Raw genomic sequence first — 14,428 nt, forward strand, 5'->3', positions numbered from 1 at the left:
TAGAGCGCCTAAAGGAAAGAAAGAGAGAAAAAAGGAAAGAAACCAGACGGGTCAAAATAAATTACTATCAAACTGCACGAAGTGCAAGTTAACGCATAGAAATTAGAACGATTCTCTTAATCCCCATCCTTGAATGCGTTTTGGTGCTACTCACTCTCATACTTTTGTGCTGCCTGACTTTTTTTTGCTACCCCACCATACATCCAACCAGTTGTAGTGTACGGCATCAATCTCAACAAGACATCCCACTCATATTTACATCTCAAACCAACACCATCGACCTTGACGGATACTCAAAACTACTTCAGGCAAACTCGGCGCATCTTACCACTTTAGACTTTGACTGTATCACTGAAGCATCATCCATTCTTGCGTCGTCATATCAAGATGGAGCGGGATCTCACGGCTCTCCCATGTCGTCCCAAGGGCTTGACAAAATCAACCTCGGGCGCGTCTTTCACCAATGGCTCTGCAATGTCAGTACCAGTTCTAGGGTCTCATCCCCTAGGAACTCTTCACGTTCATCAAGCCAACGAGGCACCTCATCAAGAAGAAGAAGATGATGATGACGGTCCCCCACCTCTTGATCCTCCCTCGACACAGAACGAGACTACTTCTTTATACAAAACTTCACAGCATAACTCTTCGAAATCCTTCCACAGTCCGACCTGGGAACCTTTAGAGCACCACCTAGGAGGCGGTGACGTGGTTCTTATTCTTGACCTGCCCGAGGTCTTCACAGTTGGATATGACTCCATATCATTTACAGCCAAGCACTTTGGCGGCGTCAGAGATATACCCCCGGGAGCTCACTTCTTCTGGGTCGCCCATCCTGGAGGCATGTCCACACGCTGTGGCTTCTGGGTTGTCGCAAACAAAACAAATGCTGTCCATGTTATGCAATGGGACCGCTTCAACGAGGTTCTTGGCGACTCTGCTCGTGCTGAGGCACGCATCCAGTCCGACAACCTCGAGGCCATCCACTCTAAGCTGGTCCCTTACCAAGACCCGACTGCGGTAAACGCTGCCCGTGGAGATCTGACACAAGCTGCTTCGCAAAAGAACTTCAACATGTGGGAGCAGCTCACTGGTAAGGTCAACGAGAATCTCCTCAACCGAGTGACTGGCCAGAATTACGACAACTGGACGCTTCACACAGGCGATCGTGTCAAGGGATCAGTACTCATGGCAGCTGAGATGGAGCTCGACAACGCGCTCTTAAATCCCATGCTCATGGCTCGTGAGCTCAACTTTGCTTTCAGCCAGCGGACAAAGACATACTCGACAGACAACACTGGTGCTGATCGAACCCTTGAGGCTACGGACGCAACTCCTTACATCCTATCGCTGATCGATGCGTCTCATAATGTTCTCGCTTCTGACGACGTTGTTGGAGAATTTCAGTTCACGTTCGTCGTGGGTGTGCATCTTGGCAATGATTCGTGTATTCAGCAGTGGTGGCATATGCTGCTCAAGATATTCCTCCGCGCCTATCTTCTTCCTGCACGCCGGCCATCTCTCGTTTCTGCTTTCATTCACACCTTGACAGCACAATTGGCGTACAGTGCCTCTTGGCTTGAGGGTTCAATCTTGGACTCTACCGAGTCACAGACACGGGACCTGCGACTTGCACTTACCGTCTACAAGCGCCGTCTCGAGGAACTCATGCAAGGTCTGGGTAACCAAGCCACATCCGACCACCTCAGCGTTGCCACAGCCTTTGCGGGTCTCGAGGCCGTTGCAACAAACATGCTCGATTGGGATCTACGGGGAGACTACTTACGTCGTGGTAATGTCATGATGGAGGATGGCGAAGAAATAGAGCTGGAAGATGCGGACATGGCAGCTGAGGACGAACGTGGTGAGTGGGCGCCAGAGATTGTTGATCTAGACGAGTCTGGACGACAGCGTGATCTTGTCTCGTGGAATGACTAGGAATGTCTAGCTGCAAGAACGGTTCATGCTTCGAGACGCTGGGGACGAATAGCAGGCAGAGCAACTATCAATTGGTTCAGACAAGCACGGAGGCATGGTCAGAGCATGATTGGGTATGTTCAAGGGTTAATAGTGTTGCAGAAATGCGTTGCTTAACGGGTGAATACGGTGTAGTTGTGTCCAAGATTTCGAGTTGAGCTTGGAGTTGGGGTTTACTTGGGTAGTTTTATGGATGAATGGCTATAACTTAATACTTCTCACCACCTTTTACCCTGATTGTATCACATCAGTTCTTTGAATGCATGATGCTTTAAACCGGCCTGTTTCCCATATGGGAGCGATCTAAACAGATTGGCCCAATTCTCATAATATGCAGTCGCTAATATCACAGGCAAGACAATGCGAAGTGTTTGTTTCGGAGCAAGTCCAGCGGGAGGACAGTTCATTGACATCACAACCATTACAGCGTGAGCCGCATAGTTAACTTGAAAGATTTCATTTGCCTGCCAGATCCTGTACAATCCGCCAAAAGCAAGGCCATGCAAATGTCAATAGGTAACCCATTCCCAAACCAGGGAAATTGTGACTCCGGTTCCTTTTTCGCACTGCCCGTTGTATCCTCCACTGCAACATCGCTCCGACTCGACGCTTTTGTGCCCCATCCCGACAAACATCTTGAACCGTTTAACGGTAAGACTTCTGGAAGCGGGCACGGGCACCGGGACCACCGAACTTCTTGGGCTCGCAGCGGCGGTTGTCGGCAACGAGAAGGGTTCGGTCGAACTGGACGAGAGCCTGCTTCAGGAGGTTCTTGGAGTGCTCATCGACGAACTTCTGGTAGTAGGCAACCAGGGACTTGGCGATAGCTTGTCGGATAGCGTAAACCTGGGAGACCTGAGAAAAATTAATCGAGGCACCTTAAAACGAACGAAAGTAACCCACATGACCTCCTCCCGTGACCCTCACTCTGATGTCAATGTTGGCGAACTTGTCGAGGCCAACAACGAGGAGAGGCTCGTAGACCTATGATGTGTCAGTACGATATTGTGTATTTAAGTCAAGAGAGGAGAGCTTCAGAATCTTACCTTGAAGCGGAGGATCTCAGGCTGGACGAGCTGGAGGGGACGTCCGTTGACCTTGATGAGACCCTTACCGGCCTTTACGTTTAATTTATGTTAGTCTCATGTGTTTAACTGCCATTATCGTATCGATGCAGGATTGCGAACCTTGCAGTGGGCGACAGCAGTAGCCGTCTTCTTCTTACCGAAGCACTGAACGGAGTTGGTGGCGCTCATGATTGCGGTTGTCGTGATGCCGGAGGGGAATGAGCGATCGGCCGTGTCGAGGGTGGTGATGGTGTTGAGAGTTGAGATTTTGCGACCTTCGGAATAGGGCTCTCTCTTGTGGCTGTGGGGCAACTTTTTTCGCTGGTGTTGAGCCAGAGGGAATGAGCGACCACGTGACTTTTGATGAGTCATCACACTTTAGTTAGGGCATGGCCCACAGGAAAGTGCGACCGGAGTTTGGTGGACTTTGTTCTGCTCCACGAAAAAAAAATCGTCAAATCTTCATACTAACCCGACGAACCGCAGCCCACCGTCAAGGTCAGCACAACCTCACCTATTATCAACAATCGACCAGGAATACTGACATTGTTGATTCAAGATGGTTTCCGCCAAGAAGCACGTCCCTATCGTCAAGAAGCGTATGTCTGCCGAATCCGAGATCGAGAGCCGATTTATACTATGGAAAATGGGAATTTCGATATTGACTGTTGTTCATAGGCACCAAGCGCTTCGAACGACACCAGTCGGATCGTTTCATGAGAGTAGACCCCTCATGGCGTAAGCCCAAGGGTATTGACAGCCGAGTCCGCCGTCGATTCCGTGGCACCATTGCCATGCCCTCTGTACGTTAAGACTTCGCGAGGCCAGACCAGAATCACCAACTTTCTGGAGGCCAGGATAGCTGGGAATTTTGTGCTGACACGCCATGACTTCAGATCGGTTACGGATCCAACCAGAAGACCCGTTACATGGCCCCCTCCGGCTTCAAGGCCTTCCTCGTCAGCAACAAATCAGATGTTGAACTCCTCCTTATGCATAACAGGACCCATGCTGCCGAGTACGCCTTCCCTGTTCATCTAATCGACGAATTTCTGCTAACAAGACACTCCAGGATCGCCCACAACGTCTCTTCCCGAAAGCGAGTTGAGATCATCGCTCGTGCCAAGCAACTGGGAGTCAAGGTCACCAACCCCAAGGCCAAGGTTACCACCGAGGTTTAAAAGGAAATGGATCGGTTTTTGGGCTGCTTTACGGTTATGCATCGGAAGGGGGATTGCGTTACTTGCGGTTCTGGCACATAAATCATGCATGCTAGAGAATAAAAAACGCGCCGTTGAACGACAAGGACACTGGCATCAACCGCTTAAACAGCAAATCTCTCGGAGTCTAGAGGGGCATGAGAAATGCATCGCCTCTACTCCAAACCGATGAGGGCGCTAAGGAGGGGTTACGTGAAAAGCCTTGTGTATTATGTACGAGGCTATGAAAAATAAACAAAACCCCTTTGAGGGCCCCATCTGAATGATGTGCTACAACTTGAAGTATGGACAACGTTGAGACCAGTTGTAAATACCAGTCACCGTCTCAATATCTGGCTGCGACCCATAAATCCGTATCAGTACATATGTTTGTCACTTGTCATTTGGTGATAAACTAACGTATTGCAATCATATTTTGCAAAGAACTGATCAGTGAGATTACTTGCTCGATTGCTCCGGGAATAATAAATGTTTGCTTTACTAATGCGGGTCTGCTGTTGCATATCACTGCTTGTCAAAATGTTTGTATTAAAGACGGCAACCTGAATTATCTACCTCATGTAGGCCATGTTGAATTTCAACAGCTTTAACACGCAGGGATGGACAACTCAACAGGTTCTTCTACCAAAGCTAATTATAGAAGGGGCTTCATTTGTTCATTTGATGCTACCAACTGCATTAGTAGGTAGGTAGCTTAACATACGTAGGTAGGCAGGCAGCTACCATTGCCAATACCACCTGCCTTACACCTGCGTGCACTTACAAATGACCGTGACAGAATGTCCAACTTCTTTGACGCCAGCTTTCTTGCACCGCGTTGCTTAATATCGGTGCTTTCCATCATGAAGTACCTAGCTTAGTACACTGCATCCCTTACCATCAATTTTTGACCGCGGCTCATGACTTGCCATCACCCCAAAACCGCTCTGCCCTCCTACTGATCATTCCGTTCGTATTTGAGCACTGGAGCATATTTTACGATTCAATCTTTCAGGTTTGTGATGGCGTTTCCACCACGACTTGTGCGATCGCGGACAACAGTCTTCAAGCCACAATGCACACATCTGACTATGGCACGGGTTTATGAACTAGATGCAAAGTGCTTCTCATGCAAGGAACCCGGTCAGTTTGGTTGGCTATATCAGTGCACCCAGGATTGTGACAAGATAATCCAGGAGAAGCTAGTAAGACAGCATAACTCAACACTCATCCCAAGGCTAATTTGATAACAGTCATGTATGGACTTTTTGGACTATGTCTTTCGAAAGAGTATGAGCATACGAAAAGGCAGCCCAGAAGCTCGAAAGGACAAACTTAGCTTTCTTGATGAACTTACTCCTGAGCAGATGGCCTGTTACCGACCAGACCAGATTGCGACCATCTTGAGACAACGTGAGAAAGTATGCTTCTTCCCAATCCTACAGACCTGGCACAGGCTAATCCTATGCCACAGTTGAAGAGTGCCATCGCAGAGGAGGAACTTAAGAGAAGAAGTTTGGCTCTGCTTGACAACACGCCTCCACTCCACGGCTTAGGAGCATTTATGGATGAGAATACTGGAGAATGGGCATACGGCGAGAATAAGAGTTGTCAGTACAGAGTTTGTCCAAGATGTCGTCCCGTGTGCGTCGACCGGTCATTTTTGAGCCTTGATGCAGTTGCCGACGGAGAAATCCCCCCAACCGCCGCCGCAGGGTTTGGATTCGAAGCATTGGGAGGGAGACCAGTCATTGATAAAGATGTCATCAAGTCTATCAACGAGCATCGCACGAAGGTAAGCACTTGTATGTCATCACATTGGCAGTTGAGCTGACTCGCCCAACCACAGGCAAATAACCGCCAAATGATGGAGCTGCTCGAAGAACAAATCGCCCGTATGCTAGGCCGCCATCACAAAAACCCAGATCTTAGAAACGTGCTTAGAAAGACAGCATTTGCGCCCAAACCACGAAGGTTGCCCATCGTGAAAAAAGTTGCAGCCACTGGTCAGTATCCACATGAAAAAGAACCAGCCCCGACCAACATTACCCAATATGACAACCAAGTATTCGCATCTTCACATACACCCGACTTGCTAGAAAATCCCTGGCCATGGTTGAACACGTTTGGGAACGGGTACATGACTGAAGCTTCTCGAGATCAAGTACAGGAGCAATCACAACGGCAAGGGCTGCAAGTCACGCGTATCCCCCGGTAGGTTGTATCGTTTGACTTTACAGACATCTCTTATTGATTGTTACGATGCAGTCCTACCACTCCTTCACGATCTACAAGACGTCGGTTGGCAGATCAACTCATGTTCAGCACTTCACACTCTCCACCCGACGAAGGCTATCCCTGGCGACTTCTTCCGAATCACGGGAATGTCGAGGCGAGAGATCCTTGTCTTCGCAGACGCTCAAAGACCATTGACTCGCGGGGGAGCAGTGTTGGACACAACTTGGCAGAGTGCTCGGCTATGGCAGACAACGGCGTGGCCATGACAGAGGAGAGTATTGAAGTTGGACTCCCCGACGTGGTGACTCAAGTATAACTTTGTATAAGAGTTGGCGTCGGGAACTTGAGAGTGGCTTTGTTGGAGCCCACTTGTGGAAAGGAGCTGTCGAATTTGTTACCCATTGGCTGAGTCATTGTCTAGGTAGAGTCTTGGAGACACATACATATTTAGTTTACTAGAACATCACTTAAGCAAGAGGCTTCTAATACACTACGTATATTGTTTGCTCTGCATACTAATTATCCTTAGAGTTCTCCAGAATCTTCTTCATCATTTGGTTGCCCACCACCTTGGCCTCCTCAAATCGTGGTTGGAAAAATTCCTGGGTGCTCACAAACCGCTTCTCCCATGTCTCAAAGTGACCCAGATTGACACATTCAGCCCAAGCCCGTGCTGCAAAAGTAAACTCAAGATCGTCACTACGATATGTCTTGTCATCAATTGCAGTCTCAATCGCGGCATCCAGCACATCCCCGTTTCGGAATAGATACTCAGTTACACCAAGACGCAAGCGGAACAGAGGGGTGCTGCAGAGCATGTGATCGTACGGCACGATGTTGAGTGCAGCCCAACAGTCGACCATGGCGAGGATGGAGAGGTGGTTGTTGGGTCGAGGCTCATCGGTTGGTGTACCAAGAGAGAAGGACGAGAGGATTGAGGGCTCAAGTAGAGGGCGTGTCTCCCAAGATGTTGACGGACCAAACACCTTGTCGCGTGCACAATAGACTCGCTCCCTGAAACCCTCACGGTTGCCTTCGAGCATGAGCTTGTACAGGTCTGTGACACTTCGTGCATACTGCGAGATCTGCTCTCTAGCTTCGGGGTTCAGGATGGCGAGGCCTGCGTACACATGCCACTTCTGGCTGTAGATGCGTAGCATCAGATTGACCTTGACGTTCTCAATACCACCAACATAGCGACTCAGCTCCCAGGGAAATTGCTTGTTGGCGTGCCACGCCTTGCCCATGGACAAGAAAGCGGCATGAGTGACGGCCTGTGTGTCTGCGGTGATACGGTCATGCTCACGGGCTGTGAGATGGACGAACTTGGACTTGAGGCAGCTCAGGACAGTCTCGACCTTGCGGAGGGCCGAGTCTGGGGCGCGATGCTGGATGAGAACAAGAGGTTGGTTGTAAGGGTCGACGTTGGGACCGTGTAGCGAGTGGCAGGAGATAATGTCGACGTCGGAAGGAAGATGAGTCTCGAAAGCGTCGATCTCGGGGGACTTGCATGAGGTTTGGCCTCCGACGATGGCACCAAGCTTGGTCGCTAAATCAGAACAAGATTAGTTTCTGGTGTTTAGTCTAAGGCCTTTCAGGCTACAAATCACATTACGCGGGACAAAGGGTGCATACATGGTCCGTACTGAGCAATTACACGGTCAATGACGGCGGCTTCCACGCTGTAGATAATGTAGTCGCTTGCGCGGGATACGAAGTGGCCATTTCGACAAATTTCTATATTTTTCTATTGAAAAGCTTCAGCGACTTGCGCGAGGCAGAGAAAGACAGGAATCAGTAAGCCATACATTTCCAGCATATTCTTTCTGAAGGCTTTCCTGGTTCTCTTCTCGGTCGCAGGCCAAGATTCTATAATAGTCCGCCGTTAGCCACTCGGCATGCGGTACGGGGTTTGCAGTCACGAGTAGGATGAGGTATAAGATCTGTTCTTGTATATGTTAGCTTTTGTGTCAAGACATGCGAGGCTAACAAAAGTGTGGTAGAGGTGAAAATTCAGACAGTTGTATGTTAAGGTAGCAAGCGTTTACATCAGTGAGAGCACAGATCCGGATCCGATGGCCATAACGGACACCGGGCGTCTCTGCACAGTACTCGAGCCAAATGCGCTCTAGTCATCATGAAAGAGGGGAAGGGGTATGAAGTTTGAGGAAGATTTTGCTCACCATTGAAGAAAAGATGCTGGGGCTGGAAGCACGAATCGCAAAGGATCCTAAACTTACCTCCAGCCAGCGGCAGATAGCCTTTCGGCATACATCTTGCCCATGTCGCCCATGCCAATCAATCCGACGACGAAATTCTCCATCCCGTCAGGGACGGTTCGAGTTTGTGAAGCCATATTATCTGCTGCGCGAAGATAGCAAGAACAGAAAACAAGAATCACATCCTCTCTCTCAAGCGAACGTCTTTCGGTTGGAGCTTTATGCGAAAAGCTCAAAAGAGTGTGTGGTTGAGAGTAGAGAAAAAGATCAGAAGAAAAAAAAGTTCGCGGTCTTCTTTATGGTGGAGATTTGAGATGACTTACGTAAGCCAATAGACACCGCGATATAGCGATTGGTGGGTCTATGAAGCTATCCACTGCAAGCAGAAGCACACAGAACCTCGAGACTGAAGAGCAGAGGAGCTTTAGCCTACACGGACTTCTTGTTCATAATTTCGTTTCTCGGAAAAGATGGGGGTCGTATTTGCTTTGGGTTCGAACGGCTCCGGTCAGCTCGGCATTGGCCACAAAGAGGACGTCTCCGTGCCGAAGCAGGTCCTTTTCCATCCTGATCCGCCAACCTCCCCAATTGTTCAAGTTACAGCTGGTGGTAATCATACTCTACTGCTTACGAAAACTGGTCAACTATACCGGAGTGGCGATTCTACACCCGGAGCTTGTGGACTGACATCTGGTCCTGATGTTGCCGTTTTCCGAGAACTTCAGCTTACCAAGAATGGAGAGCCTTCAGTTGGCGAGGTTGCCTTGATCACAGCGACTTGGGAAGCTTCGATTATTGTGGCTAAGGATTCAGAGGGCAAGAGATCGAAGGTTTTTAGTTTCGGCGCTGGTTTGAAAGGCGAGCTAGGTCTGGGCGAACTCATTGTCCGGACGCCATCAGCAACACGAATTCGAGAATTTCCTCCCCCAGGCACAGAAGTCGTCGACTTGGCTGCTTGCATGGGACATGTTGTCGCAGTTCTTGATAATGGAGATGCCTATGGCTGGGGTAACGCAAGGAAATCGCAAGCTGGTGAGCCAGGCCAAGTCCTTCACGCTCCCCGAAAGATCGAAGGTCTCGACTTCAAGGCTACGCGGGCTGTTTGTGGTAGAGAGTTCACCTGTCTATTTGGCGACCCACAAAGTGGAAACCTCATGGTTCTAGGATCAGACAAATGGAAAATTCAATCAGAAGCACCCGAGACCTGTCCCGAGTGGAAAGACGTAGGAGCTAGCTGGGGAAATGTTTTCATTCTGGCAAAGAATGGTTCTCTGCAAGCTTGGGGACGAGACGATCACGGGCAACTACCTCCCCCGAATCTTCCAGAGTTGAGCAAAATCGCAATTGGCAGCGAACATGTCGTTGCTCTTTCTACTACAGGCGATGTCCTGTCATGGGGTTGGGGTGAACACGGCAATTGTGGACCTCAAGTTGAGAACAACGACGTCAAAGGTCGATGGAATGTCATTGCTTCGTCCAAATTTATTCCCCCTGGTTCTAAGATAGGAGAGGTTGGAGCTGGTTGTGCCACCAGTTGGGTATTCATCACAGCAGAGTGAGCCTGTTCACTTCAAATTGACGCCTTCCACCTCCCAAATTCCCGTCTTGCACGATCAGTCTGGGAAAAGAGCTAAATTCTCGACATCAGCCAGTTGCTGAGTCGGTTCGAGATATGTTGATTCAGCATCTGTAGGCTGTGGGTGTGGCTGCTCAGCTTCAGCTCCAGGACCAGCAGGTGCAGGGTTCTCAGAAAAGCGGCTCATGTCCATTGCAGAAGCATTCTGTTCAAGTTAGTATATGGTGAAGCGGGAGAAACACCCAGACTTACAGGGTTGATGCTATGATCCCATCCTAGCTTGGAATTGTCTTCCATGAGCTCTTCATCATCGTAATTGATCGGCTCCCAACCTTCATCTTCCACAAACAAACTCTCTGATTGGTTGGTAGCGGGTGGCGCTGGTCTTTGAGACGGACGAAGGTCAAAAACTCCCACACGTGAAGCACTGGCTCTAGCAGCACTCATTTGTGGTGTCGGGTTGTGCTGAGGTAGGGATGGAGGAGGGGCTGGTGGTTGAGGCTGTTGTGATTCGGGGGGCGGGATGCTGTGCCTACGTGTAGTGGCTTCGAGTCGTGGCCCAGTGCTTTGGGGTGCATTCTTGCGGCCTTTCTTGGTCCTTTGCCCAGTGTTGGTTCCACGCTCACCAACTGTCATAACAAGAAACTCGCATGATATGGCATCGCCAGTATATGAGAGCTGGATAGGCTGCGTAGGAACTGAGTAGCGAGCCGAGACTTCGTTTCCTGTAATCCCGGCGTGCTGGATAATGGCGCGGAAGTCTTTGACAGAAATCACAATATGGAGCTTGTCTTCGACATCGATATCGTCAAACTCCTCCGCCTCAACGGCGATTGATGTTTGTAGTGGCTTTTTGAGGACCGCTAAAAGGTGTCAGTAAATCAGCATTCGACTGGCTAGGGGTACGCACCATCCTCGCTCACTGTCTTTTCGCTGAAACAAGTAAAATTGACGTGATCGCCGTCGGTGTTGATGTCTAGGAATTCGATACCGGGGCCAAAGTGGTCCATCAGCTGCCGTAGGGTTCGTGAAGAGATCGTCCAATGATGAGGAGCATCCTGTTTGTTGAACTTGGCATGAACAGGAACGGCAACTTCAAAAGGAAGGCGATGCGTAGATGTCAACCCGTTGCGGAAAACAAGGCGGGCAATAAATCGGCTTTGGATTCCTTCTCCATCTTCGATAGCGATATCGCATCTGTCAATAAGTGTTTGTTTCTCAGCATCTCTTTGGGAGTCGGCTGCTGTGCGGCTACGAAACAGAGAGACTAGTGCCTATAAATCATCAATTAGGTGCACAATAGATCAAGGGTAAAGAGACTCACGCGAATGTAGAGAGTGCAGTGAAAACGGTCACGGAATTGACGACTTCCCTGGAAATGGTAGCGCGAGAAGAACTTGGTTGTAGCAAATCTGACACTCGCGTAGGCTGACTTTGAGGTGTTGAGAGTGGTCAAGACAAACTAGGAGAAATTCGTAAGTTGGAGGCTCAAGTGAGGTTTCTCAAAATAGTGATCATACCGAATCCTTGCGTGCCTCGAGTGAAACATCGTCACTGAACTTGTTCAAGCAAATGAGGGCGTCACGAAATGCTGCAACACCCTCTTCGCTCAGTGTGAAGCTAAGCAGCGCCATTAGGCTTTAATCAATTGAGGCTTCTCATAGAAGTTCCACCATGACAGATAAGTCTCAGTTGCAAGAATTCAAGTCATTCTAACATGGACCTTGTCATGTCTGCCTGCGTGAACGCGTGCCTGCCAATTCTAGAAAGATGTGGATCCACTTCCACTAGGCCTACCCTGGACTACCTCAGCATTTAAGACATTATGATATCATCACGTCATCGTTGTTTACAAGCAAATATAATGTGAAAGCAAATCAAGTTGAATTAATAGAGAACATTAATTGCTAGTCTTTGTCCCTTCTGAGTACCAAACTCCTCCAAACCCATTCTTGTCGTGTCATTATATCATTGTCTTGAAGGCGTGTGTCCTTCTCATTTTGCGAGCATGTGTTGTGAATGCCAAGCCGTCAGTCGTCTAGCGACGGAAACAGCTAAACTTTCCGAGAGAGAATCGCCAAGGACCTCGTCGGACGCCATTCTTGTCGACATGGACGCTGGTGCCGAAGTGGCGGCCACCGACTCCCTTTGACCAGAAAAGACCCATGGTGTTTGCGTTTGTTTGTTGATTTGGGTAGGATGTAGGGTATTGTAGGTGTAAGAGATCTGAGGGTGCTGTTAGTTTATATGCATCTTCCAAGTTGCTCCTTGATGGAGGGATGAGGTATCTATTTACCTTTGTAGGGTTGATGGTGAATGAGGTGTAGTTGAAAGAAGCTTGTTCGTGATGAAATTAAGGTATCGGAGGGTTGGCGATCAGCTTTATACCAGATCTTTGGCGTCAATCATAAACTTGGCAGGGACCATGGAAGTCTGAGTGAGGCCTCTGCTAGCTACCAGTGACATACTGCATGAGCTCTTGTGGCATGTCTGGAATGACGTAAACTGATGGCTGTGCGATCGACGCCACATCTGTCTAACAGCGTCCGTGATTGGAGGACAGAGCTAAGCTTGATTGTCAAGATGGATGGATGGCTGGAAATCAAGTCTTCAATGCGCCAATCTTGTCTCATTTTGTTCAAGTGAAACGTTTTGCAACGAGAAACCACCATCATGATCTTCTTCACAGCCTCCAATATCTTGGCATATCTACGCGTCAACAGTTGATGATGCTGCCACACAAATCTAATGCGGTGGGGCTCAGTGGGCCGCCAAAATAGCTAGGACTGCAACACGACTAGACGAAAATATTAGTGTTTTCTCAACCTATATACTCACCAGGACTGATCCAATATTTCTATCAAGCACCAGATTAGTGCCGGTTTTTATGCGACCTGCCTGCAGTTCTATCTCGCGATCCTCCAGACAGACTCAGGTAATTATGAGGGAGACCCTATAACAAGCCTATAATAACGCTAACGATGGCTAGGTAATTAGAATAAACCAACGGAAAAGGGAAACCTACCGCAGTCTCTTAAAAGAGGAAAAGAAGGAACTTTATGCCAAAGTGAGATAGCACCTTGTTAATAGAGCAGCATAGAGAATAGAAGAAGAGGCAATCAAGTTTCGAAAACACCGTAGCGGCTAGAAAAATGCCCCACGTCACATATGTAATGCGAAGCGCTAAGAAGAGAAGAGGCGGAAGACCTCATCAAGCACAACGAGAAAGAGCGAACACGTCTGCATGGGCATGAGGGCGAGCGGCTGGAACAGGAGAGAAGCAGGAACTTACAGGCCTGAAACGAAAGTAGACAAGATATTGCGCGACAATATCGACAAGCGGCTGCCAGAAGAGGGCAGAAAGACACAAGAAAGCGAAGAACACCACATCAACTCCAAGGGTATAACACAAAAGAAGCGGTAAAGACCTGAGAATACAATTAGAAGAGAAAAGAGAGTATGACCACAGAAGCGAGGAACAATCATGTTCCGTCATCCAACGAGAAACGCCGCACAAAGTATGTGGCCAACAAGGAGAAGATAAATGAAAGACGCCGCGGTAAAGCAGCGAAAGCCAAAGATAACGGCGATAGAGCTCCATCAGTATTTCCACGCAATACCGAAGAACTTTCAGTACCATACACAGAGAAATTGGAGCAAGGAGAGAGCACAGACGACAATGATGTCCCAGTCACGTTTCAAGGTATTCTTGATGCCCTGGAAATCAACGAAACAAACTATGACCCGGATGAAGACTACGAGAAGCAGATACTCCAAGAGGAGTATACCGATGATGGGCAACACGAAGAAAAGATGCCGAAGACGCCCGTGCATGATGGACGCAGATCGACCTACTTTCCAACAGCCGAAGCGATGATCGCTCTGTACAACAACACGCTCCCTGTGTAAACGACGATAAGGAATTCCTCAGGTTCACTCTGAACCTGCGAACGACCATTAATCATCTGAGCCGATTTTCTAGGTTGAGTATCGACCACGAGGACTGGCTTAGGCTTCCTAACAAGGAAAAGGAGATGGTGCGCTTTTTTCCATGAATTTTGCTCAAAGCCAATCCGGATATGTCCTAGAAGATAATTGGAAAAGGAGACTTAGAGCCCCAAGACCTGTTGAAATTGCTGACAACACCAACTGGAT

General features: G+C 48.8%; 7 protein-coding genes across 7 annotated transcripts; 4 read left to right on the forward strand and 3 right to left on the reverse strand.

Annotated features, from left to right (window-relative positions):
* The first annotated feature begins 224 nt into the window (after positions 1–224).
* Positions 225–2,210, forward strand: EDB82DRAFT_500856 (AAR2 protein-domain-containing protein). Its single transcript, XM_025735810.2, has one exon. It carries the CDS (start codon positions 388–390, stop codon positions 1,933–1,935), a length of 1,548 nt encoding a protein of 515 aa, XP_025586479.2. The 5' UTR covers positions 225–387; the 3' UTR covers positions 1,936–2,210.
* EDB82DRAFT_500857 (40S ribosomal uS9 domain-containing protein) lies at positions 2,211–3,440 on the reverse strand. The gene is made up of 4 exons (XM_025735811.2): positions 3,162–3,440; positions 3,021–3,092; positions 2,878–2,958; positions 2,211–2,829 (listed from the first exon to the last, which is right to left on the reverse strand). The coding sequence occupies exons 1-4, from the start codon at positions 3,411–3,413 to the stop codon at positions 2,620–2,622; spliced, it is 615 nt and encodes a 204-aa protein (XP_025586480.1). The 5' UTR covers positions 3,414–3,440; the 3' UTR covers positions 2,211–2,619.
* A 160-nt stretch (positions 3,441–3,600) lies between these two features.
* EDB82DRAFT_545913 (60S ribosomal protein eL32) lies at positions 3,601–4,222 on the forward strand (the record flags this gene model as incomplete). Its single annotated transcript, XM_025735812.1, has 4 exons — positions 3,601–3,640; positions 3,720–3,844; positions 3,938–4,059; positions 4,114–4,222. 4 exons carry the CDS (start codon positions 3,601–3,603, stop codon positions 4,220–4,222), a joined length of 396 nt encoding a protein of 131 aa, XP_025586481.1.
* A 787-nt stretch (positions 4,223–5,009) lies between these two features.
* EDB82DRAFT_500862 (uncharacterized protein) lies at positions 5,010–6,959 on the forward strand. Its single transcript, XM_025735813.2, has 5 exons — positions 5,010–5,445; positions 5,494–5,661; positions 5,715–6,035; positions 6,090–6,454; positions 6,509–6,959. The coding sequence occupies exons 1-5, from the start codon at positions 5,263–5,265 to the stop codon at positions 6,792–6,794; spliced, it is 1,323 nt and encodes a 440-aa protein (XP_025586482.1). The 5' UTR covers positions 5,010–5,262; the 3' UTR covers positions 6,795–6,959.
* Positions 6,894–8,956, reverse strand: EDB82DRAFT_184824 (uncharacterized protein). Its single transcript, XM_065607159.1, has 4 exons — positions 8,719–8,956; positions 8,287–8,347; positions 8,114–8,225; positions 6,894–8,027 (listed from the first exon to the last, which is right to left on the reverse strand). Exons 1-4 carry the CDS (start codon positions 8,832–8,834, stop codon positions 6,994–6,996), a joined length of 1,323 nt encoding a protein of 440 aa, XP_065464970.1. The 5' UTR covers positions 8,835–8,956; the 3' UTR covers positions 6,894–6,993.
* A 1-nt stretch (position 8,957) lies between these two features.
* On the forward strand, positions 8,958–10,356 carry EDB82DRAFT_184815 (regulator of chromosome condensation 1/beta-lactamase-inhibitor protein II). The gene has a single exon (XM_025735815.2). It carries the CDS (start codon positions 9,168–9,170, stop codon positions 10,254–10,256), a length of 1,089 nt encoding a protein of 362 aa, XP_025586484.1. The 5' UTR covers positions 8,958–9,167; the 3' UTR covers positions 10,257–10,356.
* On the reverse strand, positions 10,357–12,005 carry EDB82DRAFT_184814 (Rad9-domain-containing protein). The gene is made up of 4 exons (XM_065607158.1): positions 11,794–12,005; positions 11,598–11,735; positions 11,184–11,547; positions 10,357–11,136 (listed from the first exon to the last, which is right to left on the reverse strand). Exons 1-4 carry the CDS (start codon positions 11,905–11,907, stop codon positions 10,457–10,459), a joined length of 1,296 nt encoding a protein of 431 aa, XP_065464971.1. The 5' UTR covers positions 11,908–12,005; the 3' UTR covers positions 10,357–10,456.
* Between the last annotated feature and the right edge of the window lie 2,423 nt (positions 12,006–14,428).

This window comes from Fusarium venenatum, assembly GCF_020744135.1.
Source record: "Fusarium venenatum strain MPI-CAGE-CH-0201 chromosome Unknown EDB82scaffold_2, whole genome shotgun sequence".
In the NCBI taxonomy this organism is placed as follows: Eukaryota; Fungi; Ascomycota; class Sordariomycetes; order Hypocreales; family Nectriaceae; genus Fusarium; species Fusarium venenatum.